We start from the raw sequence: 17,819 nt of genomic DNA, 5'->3' as shown, positions 1-17,819 counted from the left end.
GGCCCAGGGGTTACCTGAAATCAGCAGCAGGAAACGTTTCCAGGTGTAGAAGGCATAAGCTGAAGGATTAATTTTCACATTTACCTCTCTCAGCTTCTTTATTGCATAATTTGCATCGGCTTAAGAGTTTCAAGGTCTGCATTAGGAGCAAAGCCAATTTCTACTCCCTGAAGGTCCTGCTCACACCTACATCACCTCTTTGTCCACTTAGGGATCACCACTCCCCTTCTCTCAGTTTAAGGCACATTTTTTGCTACATAAATAGAATATAGTCATGGGGAGGAAGCCAAGGATATTAGGGACCTCTCCTTATTTTGATATAAAAGTTACAAATAGTGGCTTTCCCCCCAGTATTTCCTCTTCTGGTCCACCACTGTGGGATTTAGTCAGGGGTCACATTCACAAACTCTCAAATGTGGGCAGGTGAAATGTGAATCTCTCACCTCAGTACCAAGAATACCCCAAAATGAATGAATTGTTGTTAGGGAATTTATCTCCTGTTAAATTTGTTGGCTCTGCTGTGCTCTGCTCCCTGTGGAACTCTTAAGTGACATTATAAGGCAACACACACAAGAAAACCAATGACCTCAAGAGCAGGAACACTTCCCAGCATCCTTGGATGAACACCCAGAGCTCAAGTCCAACTCAGGGTGCAGGGTTTCCATCCCAGCTTTATCTTTCCACTAGAATGAATACAAACCTTCTTTTTGTTTTGAAGTTAATTTGTCACAACACTGCGAATTTTGGCTGTTGTTCAATGGCAGTTTATCAAATAACTGGGGAAGGTCTCAGGCCAAGAGGTTTGTACCATCCTATTCCAGATCAGCTCTGGCTGCTGTGGAGTGGGAATTGGAGGAGCTGCTGCTCCACCTCTCTCAAACTTCCACGAGCAGAGGAATCAGAAGGACTTTGTTTCCTAAGAGTGCTGAGCAGGGCACGTTCCTTCCTTAATTAGCTCTTGAAATGGCATCTAATTTTTGAGTTTGCCCACCAACGAGTGGCCTGATTTTTCCTTACACCAAGTCCCCTTTACAGAGCTCTGTCAGTGTCAAATCTTTCTGTGGAAGGCACGAACATTTTCAGACCTGAAAATATTCCAATCTTTCTGTGGAAGGCACGAACATTTTCAGACCTGACACTTCTCCCTTTGGCCTTTGAAACTCTCCTGGGAAGTTACACTAATCTGGGGCTAAATCTTTATTTCTGCTGTTGCCTCGGGAGCACAAAAATCGAACGTTAATACTTCAAACATTTCCCTGGAAATGTTCAAGGAGAAAGGTTTTTATTTAGCTGAAAATTTTAACTGCATGCTTGAGTGAAGCATCGATCATACTTGGAACAAGCGATTTTAAGAAATAACGTAGTTAAAAAAATTAATTCTGAAAATACTGCCAACAATTTCATGATATAGATACTTTTAATATTAAAAGTAAATTGTAAATGTGTCTTTATAAACAATATGCATAAAATAGATCTGCTATACTAAGCTCTCTCTTCTTAAATGCTGTTTCACAGTAATTTCTTAGGTACGCAAAGTTTGTTTTTTTTTTTTTTTCCCTCAAAGAGATAGTGCAATCTGAAGAACATACATCATGTCAGGGGATTAAGAACTGCTCTGCTCATTAATACAAGTCCTTGTAGATCTCCTGGAGCAGAGGATGGAGGCTCATGTCCGTCTCGGTTTTCTTGATGACCTGCAGGAGCTGCACGTGCTCCGTGACGATCTGCCTGAGGTCCGTCATTTTCTGCAGCAGCTTTGCAAACAGCTGCGAGGACTCGGGGTGGTTCAGCTTCAGCTGCAGCTCCAGGGCTTGCAAAAGGTTGTCCTGGATGTCCTCAATGGGCTTCACATTTAACAACCCCGGGCGGTCTGCGGGAAAAGAAATGAAAATGGGTTGTGAGTTTATCAGTGTCATAACATCAATCTGTGCATTGATTTTTTACACCTTGCTCAGCAAATTCAGGTGGCATTTCCTGGGAGCTGCCTGACCATCAGGTGGTTTGTTAGATTTTCCTGGGCTTGGCTCTAAGGCGTTTTAGGATTAGTCTAGGAAACATTTCCACTGGGCGGTCTCAGGAATAAAAGGGTTGTGGATTTATCAGCATTGTGACATTGATCTCATGCATTAAATTCTTACACCTTGCTCAGCAAATTCAGGTGGCATTTCTTGGGAGCTGCCTGACCATCAGTTGGTTTGTAAGATTTCCCTGGAATTTACTCAAAGGGGTTGTAGGACTAGTCTTGGATAAAACTAGTTTCATTAAACTTCAAACTTTTCCACTGGGCAGTCTGGGGAAAAAAAAAAGGGTTGTGAGTTTATCAGCATCATAACATCAATCTTTTGCATTGATTTCTTACACCTTTCTTAACAAATCAAGCCTTTACAGGTGGCATTTCCTGGGAACTGTCTGACCATCAGGTGGTTTGTAAGATTTCCCTGGGATTTGCTCAGAGGGGTTTTAGCACTTGTTTTATGCTCTAGAACTAGGTTTGTACTCCACTACAGTGGATTTTCCACACTAAACTGGGAGTGTGGGGGGGGAAAAAGACTGAGATAGTTGGGGGAAAACCAATTTGTATCATGTAGTTCACTCCCACATATACTCTGATGGATTTGTGTGTAGCTGCTGCCACTAAAAATGTTTGCTGCTAAGGTGGATGTGAACCCACCAAAACTACAAAAAGAGGCATCAACTCAACGTCTGCAGTTTAATTGATTCTCCAGCACTGAAAGCTAATGAAATGTTGAATGTCTAAACAATGAAAGCTGTTCAACTTTGTTAAATCCTCACATATGACAATGACCACCATGAATTGGTTATTGCTAAAATCCTTAATCATGGGTAACACATCCCAAATATCATAATACATCATGAAAAGAGTCAATAATTTAAATACAATTTGCTGTGTAGCTATGAAGTCAATTTCATAGATTGATCAATAAAAAGCAGTGCCTGTTCCAAGCCTTAAATCACTTCCCTAAGGCAATAATTCCATTCAGCAAGGACGAGAGGCTGATCTCTATTAAAAACCTAAAAAATAAGCTGTTATTTCCTGTGATCTTGGTAACCTTTCTGAGCACTGAGTTCTCCCAGCTCAGCTCAACTCATGCTGTGCACTGGCAAAAAGGCTGAGAGAAAACAAAGCTCTTTATAAATACAGTGTGTCTTTACTTATTTTACATGGGGGAAAAACCCCAAACCTGCAGTGCAAACTAACAGGCAAAGCTGGCAGGAAAAGCAGTGAGTGCACAGCCATGAACACCAAGGTCACTGAGCAGGAAAAGATACTCAGCTCTCCAAGACCTGAGGTTCAGGCAGAGTTTTTCAGATAGGAAGAAAAGTAATTTTGAATGTGAACCTGGATGTTTGTTTGTCAATGTGTTTGTCTTGCAGGTATCATTTATTTATCCCATTCAACTGATAACCCCAAAAAATCTGGTTCAGAAAGTCTGGGAGTAAATATAATATCAGATATAATATATATTAATATAATATGTATTAAATACATTAATATATTTAAATATATTAACATATATTACTAGATATTGCTATATATTACTAGATATTGCTATATATTAATATACATTATATTATATTATGTTGTTATTTTATTTTGTTTTGGCTTATATTATATTCCTTTAAATTAATTTCCTTTGGCAATATTTTCCAGCAATTTTTTTAAAAGACACCTAAAGAATTTTTGATAAATGTTAGATATTTATTTTTTTATTTATAGGCTGCAGAATCGAGTTGACATCTTTCCGAAACTTGCCAAATTTCAGCCCTTCAGAGCTGGAAAATCAGCATATACTCTGATGGATTTGTGTGTAGCTGCTGCCACTAAAAATGTTTCCTGCTAAGGCAGATGTGAACCCACCAAAATAAAAAATAATAATAAAAAAAAGGCATCAACTCAACGTCTGCAGTTTATTTGATTCTCCAGCACTGAAAGCTAATGAAATGTTGAATGTCTAAGCAATGAAAGCCGCTTAACTTTGTTAAATTTTTTGTTTGCTTTGGGGTTGTGATAGCTTTAAATGTTCCCTGTGTGTTGGAGCTGAACTCTGAGCTAGCTGGGCATGACTCAGTGTGCAGGGACAGAAAAAATCAGAGAGCACAAGGACGTGGCCTCGATTTCCTCTGGGATTCATCTCCCTTTGCCCTCTGCTCCTTTGGGGTGGGAGTTTTTTGGGGTGTGAGCTTTTCAGGAGCAAATCCCAATTCAAACATTGTGCTCCAGAGTCCAGGAGGAAACTCCTCTGGGTCTGGAATTTATCCTTTTACCCCTGAATTTGGGTGCCTGAGGTCAGTTGGAGTTCAGTGGGACTGCAGTGGCTAAAATCCTGAAACCCCTTGAAAAAACCCCAATCTGCTGATTTTCTAAGGACCCAGTGGAAGCAGAGGCAGAAAAGATGACTCTGACAAAAGGAGATCATCAGATGTTATTTTTAAATAAGCCAATTCAAGAGGAAGGAAAATTCCCATTGAAGGCTGGAGAGATTTTTCATGAATGAGAACTCCAGGATATGGGCAGTGTTTTTTGGGTGTTGACAGTTTGCTATACTTTCTCAGTAAAATCCTCTTCCAGAGGAAAATGCTGCTTCTGTTCCAAGAAACTTATCTAAACCAAGAAAAAAAAGGAAATAAGAGGCAAAAGCTTAAACATCCAGCTATTATGGTATATTTCAAGCTGTTGAAATGCTCTTAGATATATATATATATATGCTCCAGACCAATTTGGTTTTGTGCCAAAAGGTGAGTTTTGTGCAGAGGGCTGTGCCTTGCAGTAAAAAAGGAAAATGCCAGGAGAGCACCACGGATCCTGGTTACTTATTTTGTTTCTTTATTCACATTTTCTTTATGTTTTCACTCATTGTCCTACAGCTGCTTCAACTGGTTTGAAAACTGTGCAGGAAACTTCTGAGTCAGAAAATGTTCACTGTGACTGGGAAAGACCAATAACCCCAAAGTTCTGAGTGCCAGCAGTACCAGTGGGTGTAAATTGATATTCTATACAGTCTCAGGGAAAAATACTTTATTTCTTTACTTATTTGGTTGCCTCTTCCATGTCCCAAACAATAATTGCAATCTTTTTTACCCGTTCCTCACGTATGAAATTGCCACCTGCATGTCTTTGCATTTCATTATCTTTGAATAAATGCATTTGGCATTTAAATGCACATTCTAAAACCTCAGTATGAAAAGAAAAAAAAAAAAAAGGCAAAGCTCTGGCTGAGGGAACATGTGTGCTCCTTCTTTTTCCTTTTGCTGAGGCAGATGTGACTCAGCAGTTTGAGGTTTGTCTTCTGAGACCATCACATGTGTTGGAGCCACCAGGACTTTGGTTCAGCGAGGATCTGCAGCTCTTGCTCTGATTACAAAGCATTTCTTTGTTCTCACAAAGGGCAGGATTTGTGTGGCAGTGAAATAGGAACTACTCCTTAGTTGATAGTCAGTGATAAAACTTCAAATTTTGCTGGTCTGAGAATGCAGCAAAACGACTGAATACAGTGTTTAACACCAGGAGCAGGGACTTGTGGCTTAAAATTTTGGGTAAAAAACAACAGTGAGAACAGAAAAATGACTTTAGAAACTTCTCTGGATTTAAATACAAGTTTGACAGGCAGAATGTTGGTCTTTACAGGGATTCTGCCCCAAACATTCCTGTATCCAAATATTCCTGTATTCCAACCTTCCTGTATTCCAACATTCCTGTATCCAAATATTCCTGCCCCCAACCACTGCAGAAGATACTACACAACAATTTGAGCCCATCATGGTACAAAACTCCCTTTTGAGCTTTTTCTTTGTTTGACAACAGCCTGCTGGAGTGAGTTTGCTCAGTTCCTAGATGTGAATTGCCCCAATAAGACATGGAGTGTTTTCTTTCCTGCCCAAAAAGAGGCATCCAACTTGTTCTCCTCAAACCTTCTTGTGACAGGGCTCATTTTCAGCTCAAGGTGGATGGGATCTTTTTAAAGATGCTTCAGTTCTTTTTCATGTATAGCAGAGCACTCACTGCTGACTGAGGATGAGCCTCAGTGGCACAGAGGAAGAATATCTCCTGAAAAAAGCTTTCCAAACCTCATTTAGCCCAAGTGTGTCTTTTACAGTCACCACAGCTGGGAGGATGATGTAGTGAGGGTTTGGCGCTGCTGTCGAGGGCCAAAAGCATTTCTGTTGTCCCAACAATTGAAATCCTTTGCTCACACACATTCTCTCCGTCTGATCAGCATTAAAATCAGAGCACACGATTTGTTTGCCATGTACTTTGCTTTACAGCACCAACAGTGAGAGCAGCTCTCCAGAAACGAGTCCAGAGGAACATTTGGAAGAGCTGAGGCAGAGAGAGGCTGCACTGAGCAGCTCAGGAGCAATAAAACCAACCGTGGCAGTGGGAGTATTTTCCATCCGTTGCTATTACAGTTAATTTGTCAGCTCCTTATGGCTGTACTTTGGGCTTTTTGCCTTTTTTAGATAACATGCAAAAAGCAGCTGTTCTGTTATCAAAAGGCTGGAGAGTTTTATAGGATTTGTGGCAAATTCCAAACACTTCCCAATGAGAAGCTTTCTACATGTGATGTTCCAGCTGGAATTCTCTTTCCCTTTCCCTTCTCCTCTTCTGTAAAGAGCTGCACGAGAGCCAGCCCCCCCTGGAGCCAGCAGAATTAGCATAATTTCACTAGGTAATAACAGACCCACTGACATTCAGAGCCCCTGGCCGGGATCCTTTTGGGTTTCACAAACTGGTTTTCTGCTCGAGATGTTTGTACAGGGGATTTGGTGAAGGGATTTCAGCTTTGCAGGATTCCTGCAGCAACTAAAGTCCTCGAGGTGCTCTGGTGTTGAAATCTTGTTCCCAGTGAAATCATCCTGCTGTATTCAAATGGTTCTTACAGAAATCCCATTTTGCAAGGGTGTAGCTCTTACAGAAACATCTGAGACAGCTGAGAAACAGGACTCAGTTTTATACCACACACGATATTCTAATCCCACAGAATGCATCCAGTTCAATAGATATCATATCTGGCTGTAAATTCCATGATAAAGGCTTTCTTTAATTGGCAACAAAGCTTAATTGCTTTCAAAACATAAAGTCCTTTTTTTTTTTTTTTTTTTTTTTTTTTTTTTTTTTTTTTTTTTTTTTTTTCCCTCCTCAAGCAGCTATCACACTTTTTGGAAAGAAAAAAGAAGCACTGAAAAAAGATAGGGAGGTCTTTTTTATCAAGAAATTAAAGGATCTTCCTGGAAAGGACTGATTTCAATTTATCTGGATTTATTTGTCTCCACAGATTTGTTTCAGAGTTTTGCTCCAGTTACTTGATTCAAATTCATTAGTTCTTTACAGGTCCCTTTTTACAAATTATTCTGGAGAAAAAGGAGACATGCTGATAAATCTGGTTCAACACAGTTAATTACTCAATATTATTCTTCATATTATCATTATTAATATCATTATTCATTAACAAAGATTCACATACAACACAGTTAAATATTTTATGTGAATCACTGTCCTCCTGCAATCTAAAATGTGAGTTTGGTCACATCACTCATATTTCCTCTGCTGGAAACCAAACACTGCTGAGGACAGGGCTTTGCAGAACACAAGTTCCCTTTCTGCAGTTAGAATTTTGAGAGGCCTTTTTCTCATGTGTCACATTTCATTATACTAAAAAACACAAACTATCAGCATGTTTGGAGCAGTGCCCTGACAGGATTGGACCATTTCTCCTCCCTCACCAAAACCAACCAAAAACACAGCAGCAAGGTGTTTTCCTTCCTGAGTTAATGCGGAGTCCTCAGGGATCACGCACAAGGAAATTTCTGGGTGGAACTCCTGTTGGAAGCGGAATTAACGGGATAAATTTTATTGTGACCCCTTCTTTTTCCTGACTGCAACACAGTAGGAGCTGGAGGTGATTTTAAATGCAGTTACACCTCAGAGTGCCCTCCCAGCAGCTGGGCTGCTTTTAGAACAATAGCAGGAGGTTGGTTTGATTGCTGAAATGTAATTTAATAACGAAATCCTCGGTGTCACTCTGCGGAGGAGCCAAATCCGGAGCGTTCAGCACATTCCTGCCATGGATATGTGCAGCTCCACCTTGGGCCAAAATACACACAAATCGGGAGGGCAAGATTTTATTTGTGCAACATCACTGCCTTGGGAGTGCTGGCCAAAGTAACAGAGCTTCGATGTGCCTGGAATGTATCTGAAGGTGTCTGAGTGAAATAAATCCTGGTAGGCATCACTAATTCACAGAGCAGAATGGTGACATCACCCCAGGAGCAGAGGACACTGCCTGAAAAGCTGCAGAAAAGCTGGGATTCAGTGGTTTTATCAGTGGGGTGTTGGATGTGGGCAGTCTGATATCTGGGATTGCAGGTTTATGCTCTGCTCAAAGTGGGATGTGTGAAGATAAAGCAGAGCAGCTGAAGAAACACACAATTCCTGTTGGTTTATTTTTTAGGAGACCGTAATTTTCCTGCCAAATGCATTTCCCCCTCATTCTAAAGGCAAACAGAACCTTGCACAAGTGAAAGAGCAATGAAAAGCACCATAACCCTGTAAGTCCAATGCCACCTATCCCTTTGGAATCGTGCTGGAGCCAAAGCTATTTGTGTTCAATTAGCAAAGCCAACAATCAAACTGCAGGTTAAAACAAACAAACAAACAAAAAACCCCAAAAAACCAAACCAACCAACCAACCAAACCTCTCAAAAAACCTCACACATGCAAAAAAAAAATCTGCTGCAGAATTTTAGCTCCTGCCAGTGAAATTCCACCCTTCCTGTTTTCCAAAAGACAGCCCTGATTTTTGTTTTCTGCCTAAATGAGCTGATGACTAAGCAGGCATTTCCAGCTCCATCCCTGATATCGGGGCATTCCCGTTTTCAGTTTCTGTCTGAAACCCAATAAAGGGCAAACAACAAAACGGAAATGTGCAAATGACTAAAAAAGCTTGGTGTAAATGCACTCACTCCTACCCTGCAGCGCTGTTTGGGCAGGAGTTAAAAGTGCCAATTCTATCCTCTAAAACCCCATATAAATAAGAGAGCACTCACCTCCACTTAGGATAATGACAGCTATAAATATTGCCAGGTCGCTGTCGTCTAATTCCAGTGCATTGAACTTCACAGCAAACTCAAACTTGGGCTCCATAAAGTCACAAAAAGGTTTCCTCAGGCTCTTCAGGAACTCCCTGGTCATGAACCCCTGTCCGTCGGATATGAGAACCCCGTCCTTGTTCATCAGGGAGGCCAGCAGGGTGTAGATGATCTCGTGCACCCCGTACTTGAGGAGAGTCACTTGGTCATTGAGGTCGAGGCTGACGAAGCCCGGGATGTTCTTGGCGAACTCGGTGATCTCCTGCACGGCCTCCACGGAGCGGAACTGGCAGCGCTGGAAGATGCGGATGGCCACCTCCTTGTTCTCCTCCTGCAGGGGGGACACGTGCTTGCACTTGATCTGGTCCTCCCCCATCATTAAAGAGTTCATGTCGTAAATAACGAAGGGCTGGAAACAGAAGCAAATCCCAGTTACTCCAAAAACGGCCTTTCCGAGAGCACCCGGCTCCTGAGAGACCCAAAGAGAGCTCAGCAGCAGCCCCTCAGACATCCCTGAGGAACTCATCAAGGGTTCCCAAAAAGGTCCTGGAGAACCTATTAAAGGCCCCTCAAATAGTCAAATTGTCCTGAGGAACCTATCAAGGGCACCTCAAATAGTTAAATTGTCTTGAGGAACCTGTCAAGGGTTCCCCAAATAAACTGTCCTCAGGAACCTATCAAGGGTTTTCCCTAGATAGTAAAATTGTCCTGAGGAACCTGTCAAGAGTTCCCAAAAAAGTTAAAATTGTCCTGAGGAACCTTTCAAGGGCACCCCAAATAGTTAAAGTGTCCTGAGGAACCCACCAAAGGTCCCCCAAATAGTTAAACTGTCCTGACAAACCTATCAAGAGTTTTCCCCAAACAGCTAAATTGTCCTGAGGAACCTGTCAAGGGTTTTCCCCAAATAGTTAAATTGTCCTAAACCTATAAAAACAAATATCCTCACAATGCTAAAGTGATTTACAGAAAGACCAACTAAAGCGAGGGGGGAAGGAACGCTATTTTAAAGTATCCAAAGTTTTGCCTTTTCCTTTGTTTGCTTTTTGTTTTAGAAAATGTCCTGTAGTTCCAGAATTCAGTTTGTATTGTTTAACTAAAATGGTATTACTTTTACCTGAATTATAACAGCTTCTATTAAAGAGAATCTAATGAGTGTAAAGGACCCTTCTTTTTTTGTAGAAAGACAAGAGACTGTTCCCATTTTGATTCCTGTATTTACCTTCATGTTCCTTTCATGTACTATCCTAGGAAACACTGCAAGTAACATCAGCTTTATGGTGTTGATTATCTGAAAAGCGTAAACTTTTGCTGTTAACTCCTTTAAAAACAACTTTAGGATATATTTAAACCCACTCAACTTGTCATTGGGAAAGAACAAACAAATACCATGCTACAAGTCACAACTCAGAACACAGGGATGAGGCTGACTGTAAAACAAACTCAACTGGAACCAATCAATTTTGAAAGCAGCTTAGAAAAAGTAGTGCCAGAACACTCTCATTAGGATCTGGAAACAATCTGTACCAGAAAATGCAAAAGAAGCTCCTGGGTTTAAAGAAGTCGTTATGTGAAGATTTCTCAAATTCATTGGAAGAATCTTTCCCTCAGAGGATTAATGACTGAATAGTTCATTGCTGCACTGAAAAATCCCACTGATCTGAATAGATTTGTTAACATACTTGATTAATTAATTAAAATAACGAGGGGTTGTACTCCAACAATTGGACTGAAGAGATAAGTTTTAAAATTGAAGGTCATTTACAATTACAGATTCTACTCTGCAGTTATAGGGATGCTCATTCTCATGGTTTTATATTTACAGCTCCAGACCATGACATTCCAGGAGGGACAGTGTGAGGGATTAAATTATTTTCCCCCTTGCACTGAGGATTGCAGTGTGAAATTGAAACAACAAACACACTGCACTGAGAAAAGCCAGGAGGAGAAGGAATTTTTCAGGTAGTGACATTTTGGCAGCAGCAAAACCATTCCATACCTATCTGCACATATGGATATCCACACACGTGGAACAGTGGAGTAACAAGGCTGCAGAAGATGCTTTTTAAATGCATATTTTGGTTCTAGCAGGTCATTTCTTTCTGTTCTTTCTAGTGGGAGCACCAGGTACAAGAAAAAGTCATTATTGGTCCATGTGCTTTAGAAAGCCTATATTACACCACTGGCCTATTCATGACAGACAAAAATCAAGAAAAAGTTCAAAATAGCCAAAGATTTTTTTAAAAAAAATTCAGATGAACTTGAGAGTAGAATCTTATGTCCCAGGAGATGATGAATAACTCATTCTAGTTTTGATACACTCTCTTGCGTATGCAAACATTTTAAATTAATTCAGATCATACAGCAACTAAAAAATAACACGAATTTAAACTATGCCCATAGTAAACACTTTGCTACTCCAGAGCACCAAATCCATTGATACAAACATGAAAGTTAAATGCTAAGTGTCACTCTTTCAGTGGAATTTTCAAAAAAAGGTTTGAAAAATGGCAGCACTGAAGAGCTGGATTCTATCCACTGGTTTATTGCTGTTTCTAATGCGCCAACGTTTATAAATTTCCAAGCAAAAAGGAGAATTAATTGATGCAATTATACATTTACTGGGGGAGAATTGCAGTGGTGGAACTTTCAGGCATGACCAGGCTGCACATCAGCTTCTGTAGAATAAATAAACTTAGCTAATTCAAACTTTATATAAAAGGTTACTCACATTGTAAGTGCCTGCCACATCTAAAGCTTTTACGTGAGGGGTACAGCCAGTTTCTGGACAGCATTAAAATTATTATTTTAATTGCCGTTAAGGAAAGGAAGAAACACCTTTTTGGAGCCTGAAACAACTCTGAGTTCTTCTCTGTCTTTGAAATTATTAAGGAACATAAAATACAGTCTCTGTTGTAATCCTGACAATAAAATTTCTGCCAATGATTCTAGAAAATACATCAAGCTAAGAGTTATAAGCTTTGGAAAGCTGTTTTTTTTTCTTTAGGTATTAAAATACTGTTCCCAAAATGGTTAGATATTATTTATCCTTGTCTTCCTGGTACAGAAGATTTTTATGCATTGCAAATGAAGTTTCCAAGGCAACCCACAAGCCCCCACTTAGCACTATTCCTTACTTTTCCAAGATTTTCCTGTCCATTCTCCAAAAATTCCAACTGCACCACCACTGATACGACCTGGGATAACCCAGGGAAAAGCAGGAATCCATCAGAGCATCCCAAGAAGGAGCATCACAGCTCAGCCTGGGATCTTTTGGCACTTAGCAAAAGGAATATTCCTCAGGGAACAGCAATTCCTGACAGCTCCAGAGCCACCTTAACCAGATAGTGTGGGAGATAACCTCAGGGCAAGGAGAAGGAAAACGGGAAAAGAGGAACAGGGAATACAAAAAGGTCAAGGTGACCTTCAAATTCTTGTCCCGGTTTCAAGAATTTGATTAGGTGAACTTGGAGTTTTTTCAAATAATGTTTACTTATTCTATCCAAAAACATTTCCTGTGTTTCAGGCACAGCTTGAAACGTGTAACAGCAAAGTGGGGTGGCTTTTTTAGGTTCAACGTTCTGTATTCTTTTTTTTTGTTTTGTTTAAAGAGCATTGTCAGCTCGGCAAATCGTTTACTGGGAAAAAAAACAAAAAAAAAGGAAGGAACAAAAGAGAAGAGGGAACTGACTGATTTGTCTGTGGTCTTTCCTGTCAGGATGGCCCTCGCCTTGGCCTTGGTCAGAGGGAAGGACTTGATGTAGGAGTCGTACAGGTGCTTGGCCAGCGCCCGCAGGTCGGCGGACTCGGGGTTCAGCTGGTCGATGTCGCTGGAGATCTCGGCCAGCAGCTTCTCCTTCTCCGCCTGCGGCATCCGCCCGAACCTGATGGCTGCACAACACCAGAATTACAAACAGAAAGCACGTTTAAGTGGCTTTTCTGCCACTTTCTGCTCCTCATTCGAGGGGTCTCTTTGTCGCCTTTCGGGCGCCCGACGCTTTGTGTTGACCAAGCGAGGGAAGAGGCTTTGCTGCAGTCACTCGGGCAAAGCAGCTTGAAAGAAATGCAAACAAACAAATTTCAAAGAGGAAATCACCTCTGCACCCATTAGAATACCTTGCTTAGAAATGCCAAGCAGCTGTTGGTAAAACCTCCCTCTCCAGGTTCTACCTCCAACCCACACAAAATGCAAAGGATATTTAAGATATGAAAGTTCTGCTGGAATTTCAAGGAGCCTTGTATTGTTTTGGGCAGATCACCGCATGGACCTGAGGTTCTTCGTGTGTTTAGGAACAAAACCCTCACACGCCTTGCAGGAATAAACTCCTAAATATTCCAGCAGAATTTAATGCAGCAAGTGCTGTAAAATGCTAATTTAAGAGTCAAGGAATGGGGAAGAAGCTGGAATAAAAAGCTGGAAAAGGCTGAGTTGTTCCTGGTACCTCTATGGATGCGCAGCACTGAAAAACCAGGAAATGGCTCTACCTCATCATACGAGCCCAAAATTGCTCACATCTCCTCTGCACCTCCTGCTTTTCCGTCCATGGACTTCCTATCCAAGACTATTTATTCATATGGGGGCTGGCTGGAGAATGTTTCAAATGAGCCATCAAAATCAAGACTGATTTATCACATGGTGCTTCAGTAAACAGAATTTATTTTGTTTTATGAAAACAAAACAGAACAAAAGAGCATCCAAACAAAAAACGGAAGGAAGACATCAAGGTTTGCATTTTGGCCCTAGGGGGAAATAGAAATATTATGAATATTTTTTCAATGATTGGTGTGTTCCTTGGATGAAGGAAAAGTGCTGCTAAGATCATATAGAGAAGATTTTACTGGGGATGTTTATTTTGGAAACAAGCAGCCACTTTTCTGCGAGCTTGCTGCAGTGTGCTGATGGGCAAACAGGACATTTTTTTCCCAAGAATAAATTTTTATGCCAGAACACATCCCTCCCTCTCTCCATTTTTCCTATATTATATTTATTGATCAGTTGTCTTATTTCAGGGCTGTACAAACAAAGTTTCTACTTATTTCTCTTTATTTTTATGTCTGAACTCCTCTTGCAACAGCCTCAGTCTGTGAGTGGCACGTGCTGCATATTTCAGAGTTACTGGAGTGTCCTTTATATTAAATTATCCTGACCTTCAGCAGGGAGTGGTTCAGCTGTGGGGCTGTTCCTGAGAGCTGAGGTTTGCAAAAACAGGTTCAGAATCTGGAATCCCACTGGCAGGAGACTCCATCCCATCGAAAGAAAAGGTGATCAGGGCCCAGTGTATTTTAAATATAACATTTCATTATAAAGTATATTTTAAATTGAACAATCCATTAACAAGGAGTGTTGCAAATCAAGTGTTCCTGTCTTACAATTTCATAGACATAGGATTTATATATATTTTATATATATATATGAATATATTTAATATATATATATAAATGAATATATTATATATATATATATATATATAAATGAATATATTTTATTGGTGAGATGCAACAGATTCTGTTCAATGTGTAAGCAGGCAAAATTTGGGGCAAAATCAATTTTGTGGGACTAGCCTAACAGGTAAAAATCCTTGTCACTGTCATTTCCAGAGGGCTGAGACAAAAATCAGGGAGGAACTGGGAAAGGTGGATTTTGGATGAGAGGAGGAGGAGGGGCTGCTGCTGCTGAGGATGCCACTTCCAAAGGTTCGGCTGGGGACAGGAGAGCCTGGGGAGGGATTGATGGGGGTGGGAAAAGCCTGGGAGAGCTCTGGGAGCTGAGAGGGGCTCAGGGGGCAGCTCCTCTGCCAGCAGTGCCAGACTCTGCAAGTTTGGGCAGGATCCTGCGGCTGGGATGTGGATTTCTCCCTTTGCCTTGGCAGTTCTTCCTTCTCCCAGAATTTCCAGCCTTTTCCAAACGGCAGGGACAGAAAGCCAGCAGTGAGCACAGTCAGTGCCTCATGCTGCATCCTGTCCTTTGGCTTTCTGTGGAAGAACTGCAATATTTATCCTCACCCCAGGTTTTACTGCTTGGAGAAGCTACATGTGAAAAAGATTAATTTTTATGGATTGTTCTGTAGGGCATTGCTCTTCTGACTGTCTGGAATATTCCTGGGCATAAAGGAGAGCCCAAATAGCCCATAAATACAGTTTGTCATATTAGAAAACACAGAGTAAAGCCAGGCTGGATACCTGGCTGATTTTAGTGGAGATGTGCCCAGATTGAGCAATCCCCTGCTCCCAGAACTGATGACAAAGACATGGCCATGTGTTCTTCTTTTTTTCCCATTCCAGTAGCTGGGTTAATACCAGCAGTACTTTTAGCAGAAGAGAACAAAATAAATGACGTTTTAATACTAAAAAGAACCTTTTTTTTTGCTCGGTGGCACTTCAGAAGAAAATCTGCACAACTCAGGGTTAAGCCCAGAGCAGCACTTGTGGCTGGAGAAGGAAAGGAAAACAATATTCCAAGCATGAGAACACCACTGTCTTTTTTAACCTTTAGCCAAGTGGTATGGAGCATTTCTACGTGAAAAAATGTGGCTATAGCTGCTGAGTGTCTCCTTGCAGTGCCCCTTTTGTCCTGATCATTTTGCAATAATGCATCCACACAAGGGCAGGCACAGGCTGGAACCCTCAGGCACAAATAACCCGCATTCTGCTCCAAAGCACTTCAAATTCTGATAATTTCCCTCCCCGAGTGGCAGAAGTGTCATCTGGAGATGTAACATCAAAATGTGTCTTAGTGTCATTGGTGAAACCCCCTGGTTCTACCTCCAATCTACATAAAATATAAAGAATATTGAAGATATTAAAGTTCTGCTGGCTTAGGGTAGGAACCTGCATAGGAACACCTCCAGAGCTGCATTTCTTTATCCTTCTGGATCCTCAAAGCTCACATTCAGTTCTTTTTTTATAAAGTAATTTATAAGTTATGAAGGAGTGAGGGTGTTTTGTGCAAGGCAACCAGAGCTGGCAAAATAAAAGAGGCAAGTGTAGAAGGCAAAGTTTGAATAGAAACAGAGTCCTTGTTGGGAGAACTCCTGGCTGGAGCAAAGCAAAATGCTCCTTGGAGCCCTGGGGGAAATGGCTTTGCCCTTTTCCTGCCTCCCCCGGCTCCCAGAACCTTGTTGGGGCCACAGCTTCTGCCTGGGCAGTGGCTAAAGAGGGAAAAATGCAGATGAAACGCGAATTTTAAAGCTGTTCTAGATGTTGTAAGCCAGAGAGAATGGTCTGGGCCATCCCTTCCTGATGGACTTGCCCATGGATCCCACGGACACAACTGGGAGCTGCCAGGCCAGGGGAGATTTTGGCATGCACCTTGAAAATGATAATAATAAAACCCCCTCCTGAATTACTATAAAAATACCCACAGTAGCATTTCAAAATTAGATTTATTTTTAAGTGTTACTGTTGCATCCCAGGAATTTGAAAACCGTATTTTCTATTAGCAAAACATTTCCCAGACCAATTTATATTCAGTGCATGTATTAACTTTGCAAACCACAGTCCAGCTTTCCTCTTGGGGACAGTACACTCATTTTTTATATTGAAAATAATGAAAGTTCTAAAAAAACCACAGAGAAATTATTTTCCCAGTCATGTTTGCAATTCTTTACCCTTAGAATTACATAAGTCTCTATGTTATGACATTTAATTCCTGTTTTTACTCGGCTTTGCCAAAGCAAGGCAACAAAGAATCTTCATTATGTCCCTTCTGCCCAAACATTCAGAACTATTTCCACATGAATTGTTCTGTTAATTTTAAAGTTCAGAAGGATTTTCTTCTAGGGCAGGATTGTGTTATCCTTCGTGCCATTACTTATGGTAAAGAAGGCAACCACAGATGTGGGTGTCCTAGGAAGGAGGAGGACAGGGATTTTTAAAAGTGTATACAATTCATGAAAATGAATATTTTCATTTCAAATCTGTTGTGTTTCCATATGAGAAGTGCTAAATCACTGATGCCAACTGCCCTTGGTAAGTGACCTGTGCAGCAAATACAAGCTGCTGTTATTCACAAAGCTTCAGATTCTCTAATCCATATTTCACAATTAAGGTTTTGGCTTCTAGGAAAGGCATCTTGAGCTCCAGTAGGTAAAAGGGTCTGGTCAGAAAATAAGAGAATGAAGTGAAAAATAGCAGTTACACAAGGAATACACTCAGGAAGAAAGAGCAATCACCCAAGGAATGTATTCAGGAGGAACCACCAATGAGCAGGAATGATGGGAGAGCAAAACCAACTCATGTCACGTTATAGAATAAAGCAAGGAAAGCAAATCTCCACCTCTCTGATTTTGGTGTTAGAGGCATCTCAGATCATTGAGAGGCTCCTAAAGCCAGGGCAATCTCCCCGACACGTATTTCTGAGCTGCAGATGTGGGCATTCCAGCAGCACATTCAGCAGCTGTGTTGATGTTCCATGCTGTTTTCCAGATGGAAACTGGAAACTGCACATGCACTCACCATTGTGTGACATCCCAACGGCCAGGCACTTCTGAAACCTGCAGTACTGACATTTATTCCTGCTTTTCTTATGGATCCGGCAGTTCAGGTCACACCTGTCGTAAATGAGCTTTAACCTGATTGTTCTTCGAAAAAAGCCCTGCAGGAGACAGAAAAAAAAAATTAAAAATCCATGGAAAAGGATGCAGGAAACTGCCAGGGCCATCCTGCCCCTTCTCCACCCACCCAGGACACCTGCCAGGGGGATCTCTAAAGGAAGC

The 17,819-nt window shown here is 41.1% G+C and overlaps 1 protein-coding gene across 1 annotated transcript in view; it reads right to left on the bottom strand.

Moving 5' to 3' along the window:
- Positions 1 to 1,265: 1,265 nt before the first annotated feature.
- PPARG (peroxisome proliferator activated receptor gamma) overlaps positions 1,266 to 17,819 on the bottom strand; it is a 53,089-nt gene continuing 36,535 nt past the window's right edge. Inside the window, exons 4-7 of the mRNA XM_066326945.1 lie at positions 17,560 to 17,698; positions 12,797 to 12,996; positions 9,067 to 9,517; positions 1,266 to 1,870 (exon numbers count right to left, since the gene is read on the bottom strand). Of these exons, the coding sequence (XP_066183042.1) occupies positions 1,623 to 1,870; positions 9,067 to 9,517; positions 12,797 to 12,996; positions 17,560 to 17,698 (1,038 nt within the window). The 3' untranslated portion in view covers positions 1,266 to 1,622. The remainder of the gene's footprint in view (positions 1,871 to 9,066; positions 9,518 to 12,796; positions 12,997 to 17,559; positions 17,699 to 17,819) is intronic.

Source organism: Sylvia atricapilla, chromosome 11, assembly GCF_009819655.1.
Source record: "Sylvia atricapilla isolate bSylAtr1 chromosome 11, bSylAtr1.pri, whole genome shotgun sequence".
Lineage (NCBI taxonomy): Eukaryota > Metazoa > Chordata > Aves > Passeriformes > Sylviidae > Sylvia > Sylvia atricapilla.
Note: the sequence above shows the minus strand (reverse complement) of the source record. Positions and strands in the feature narration are given on the sequence as shown.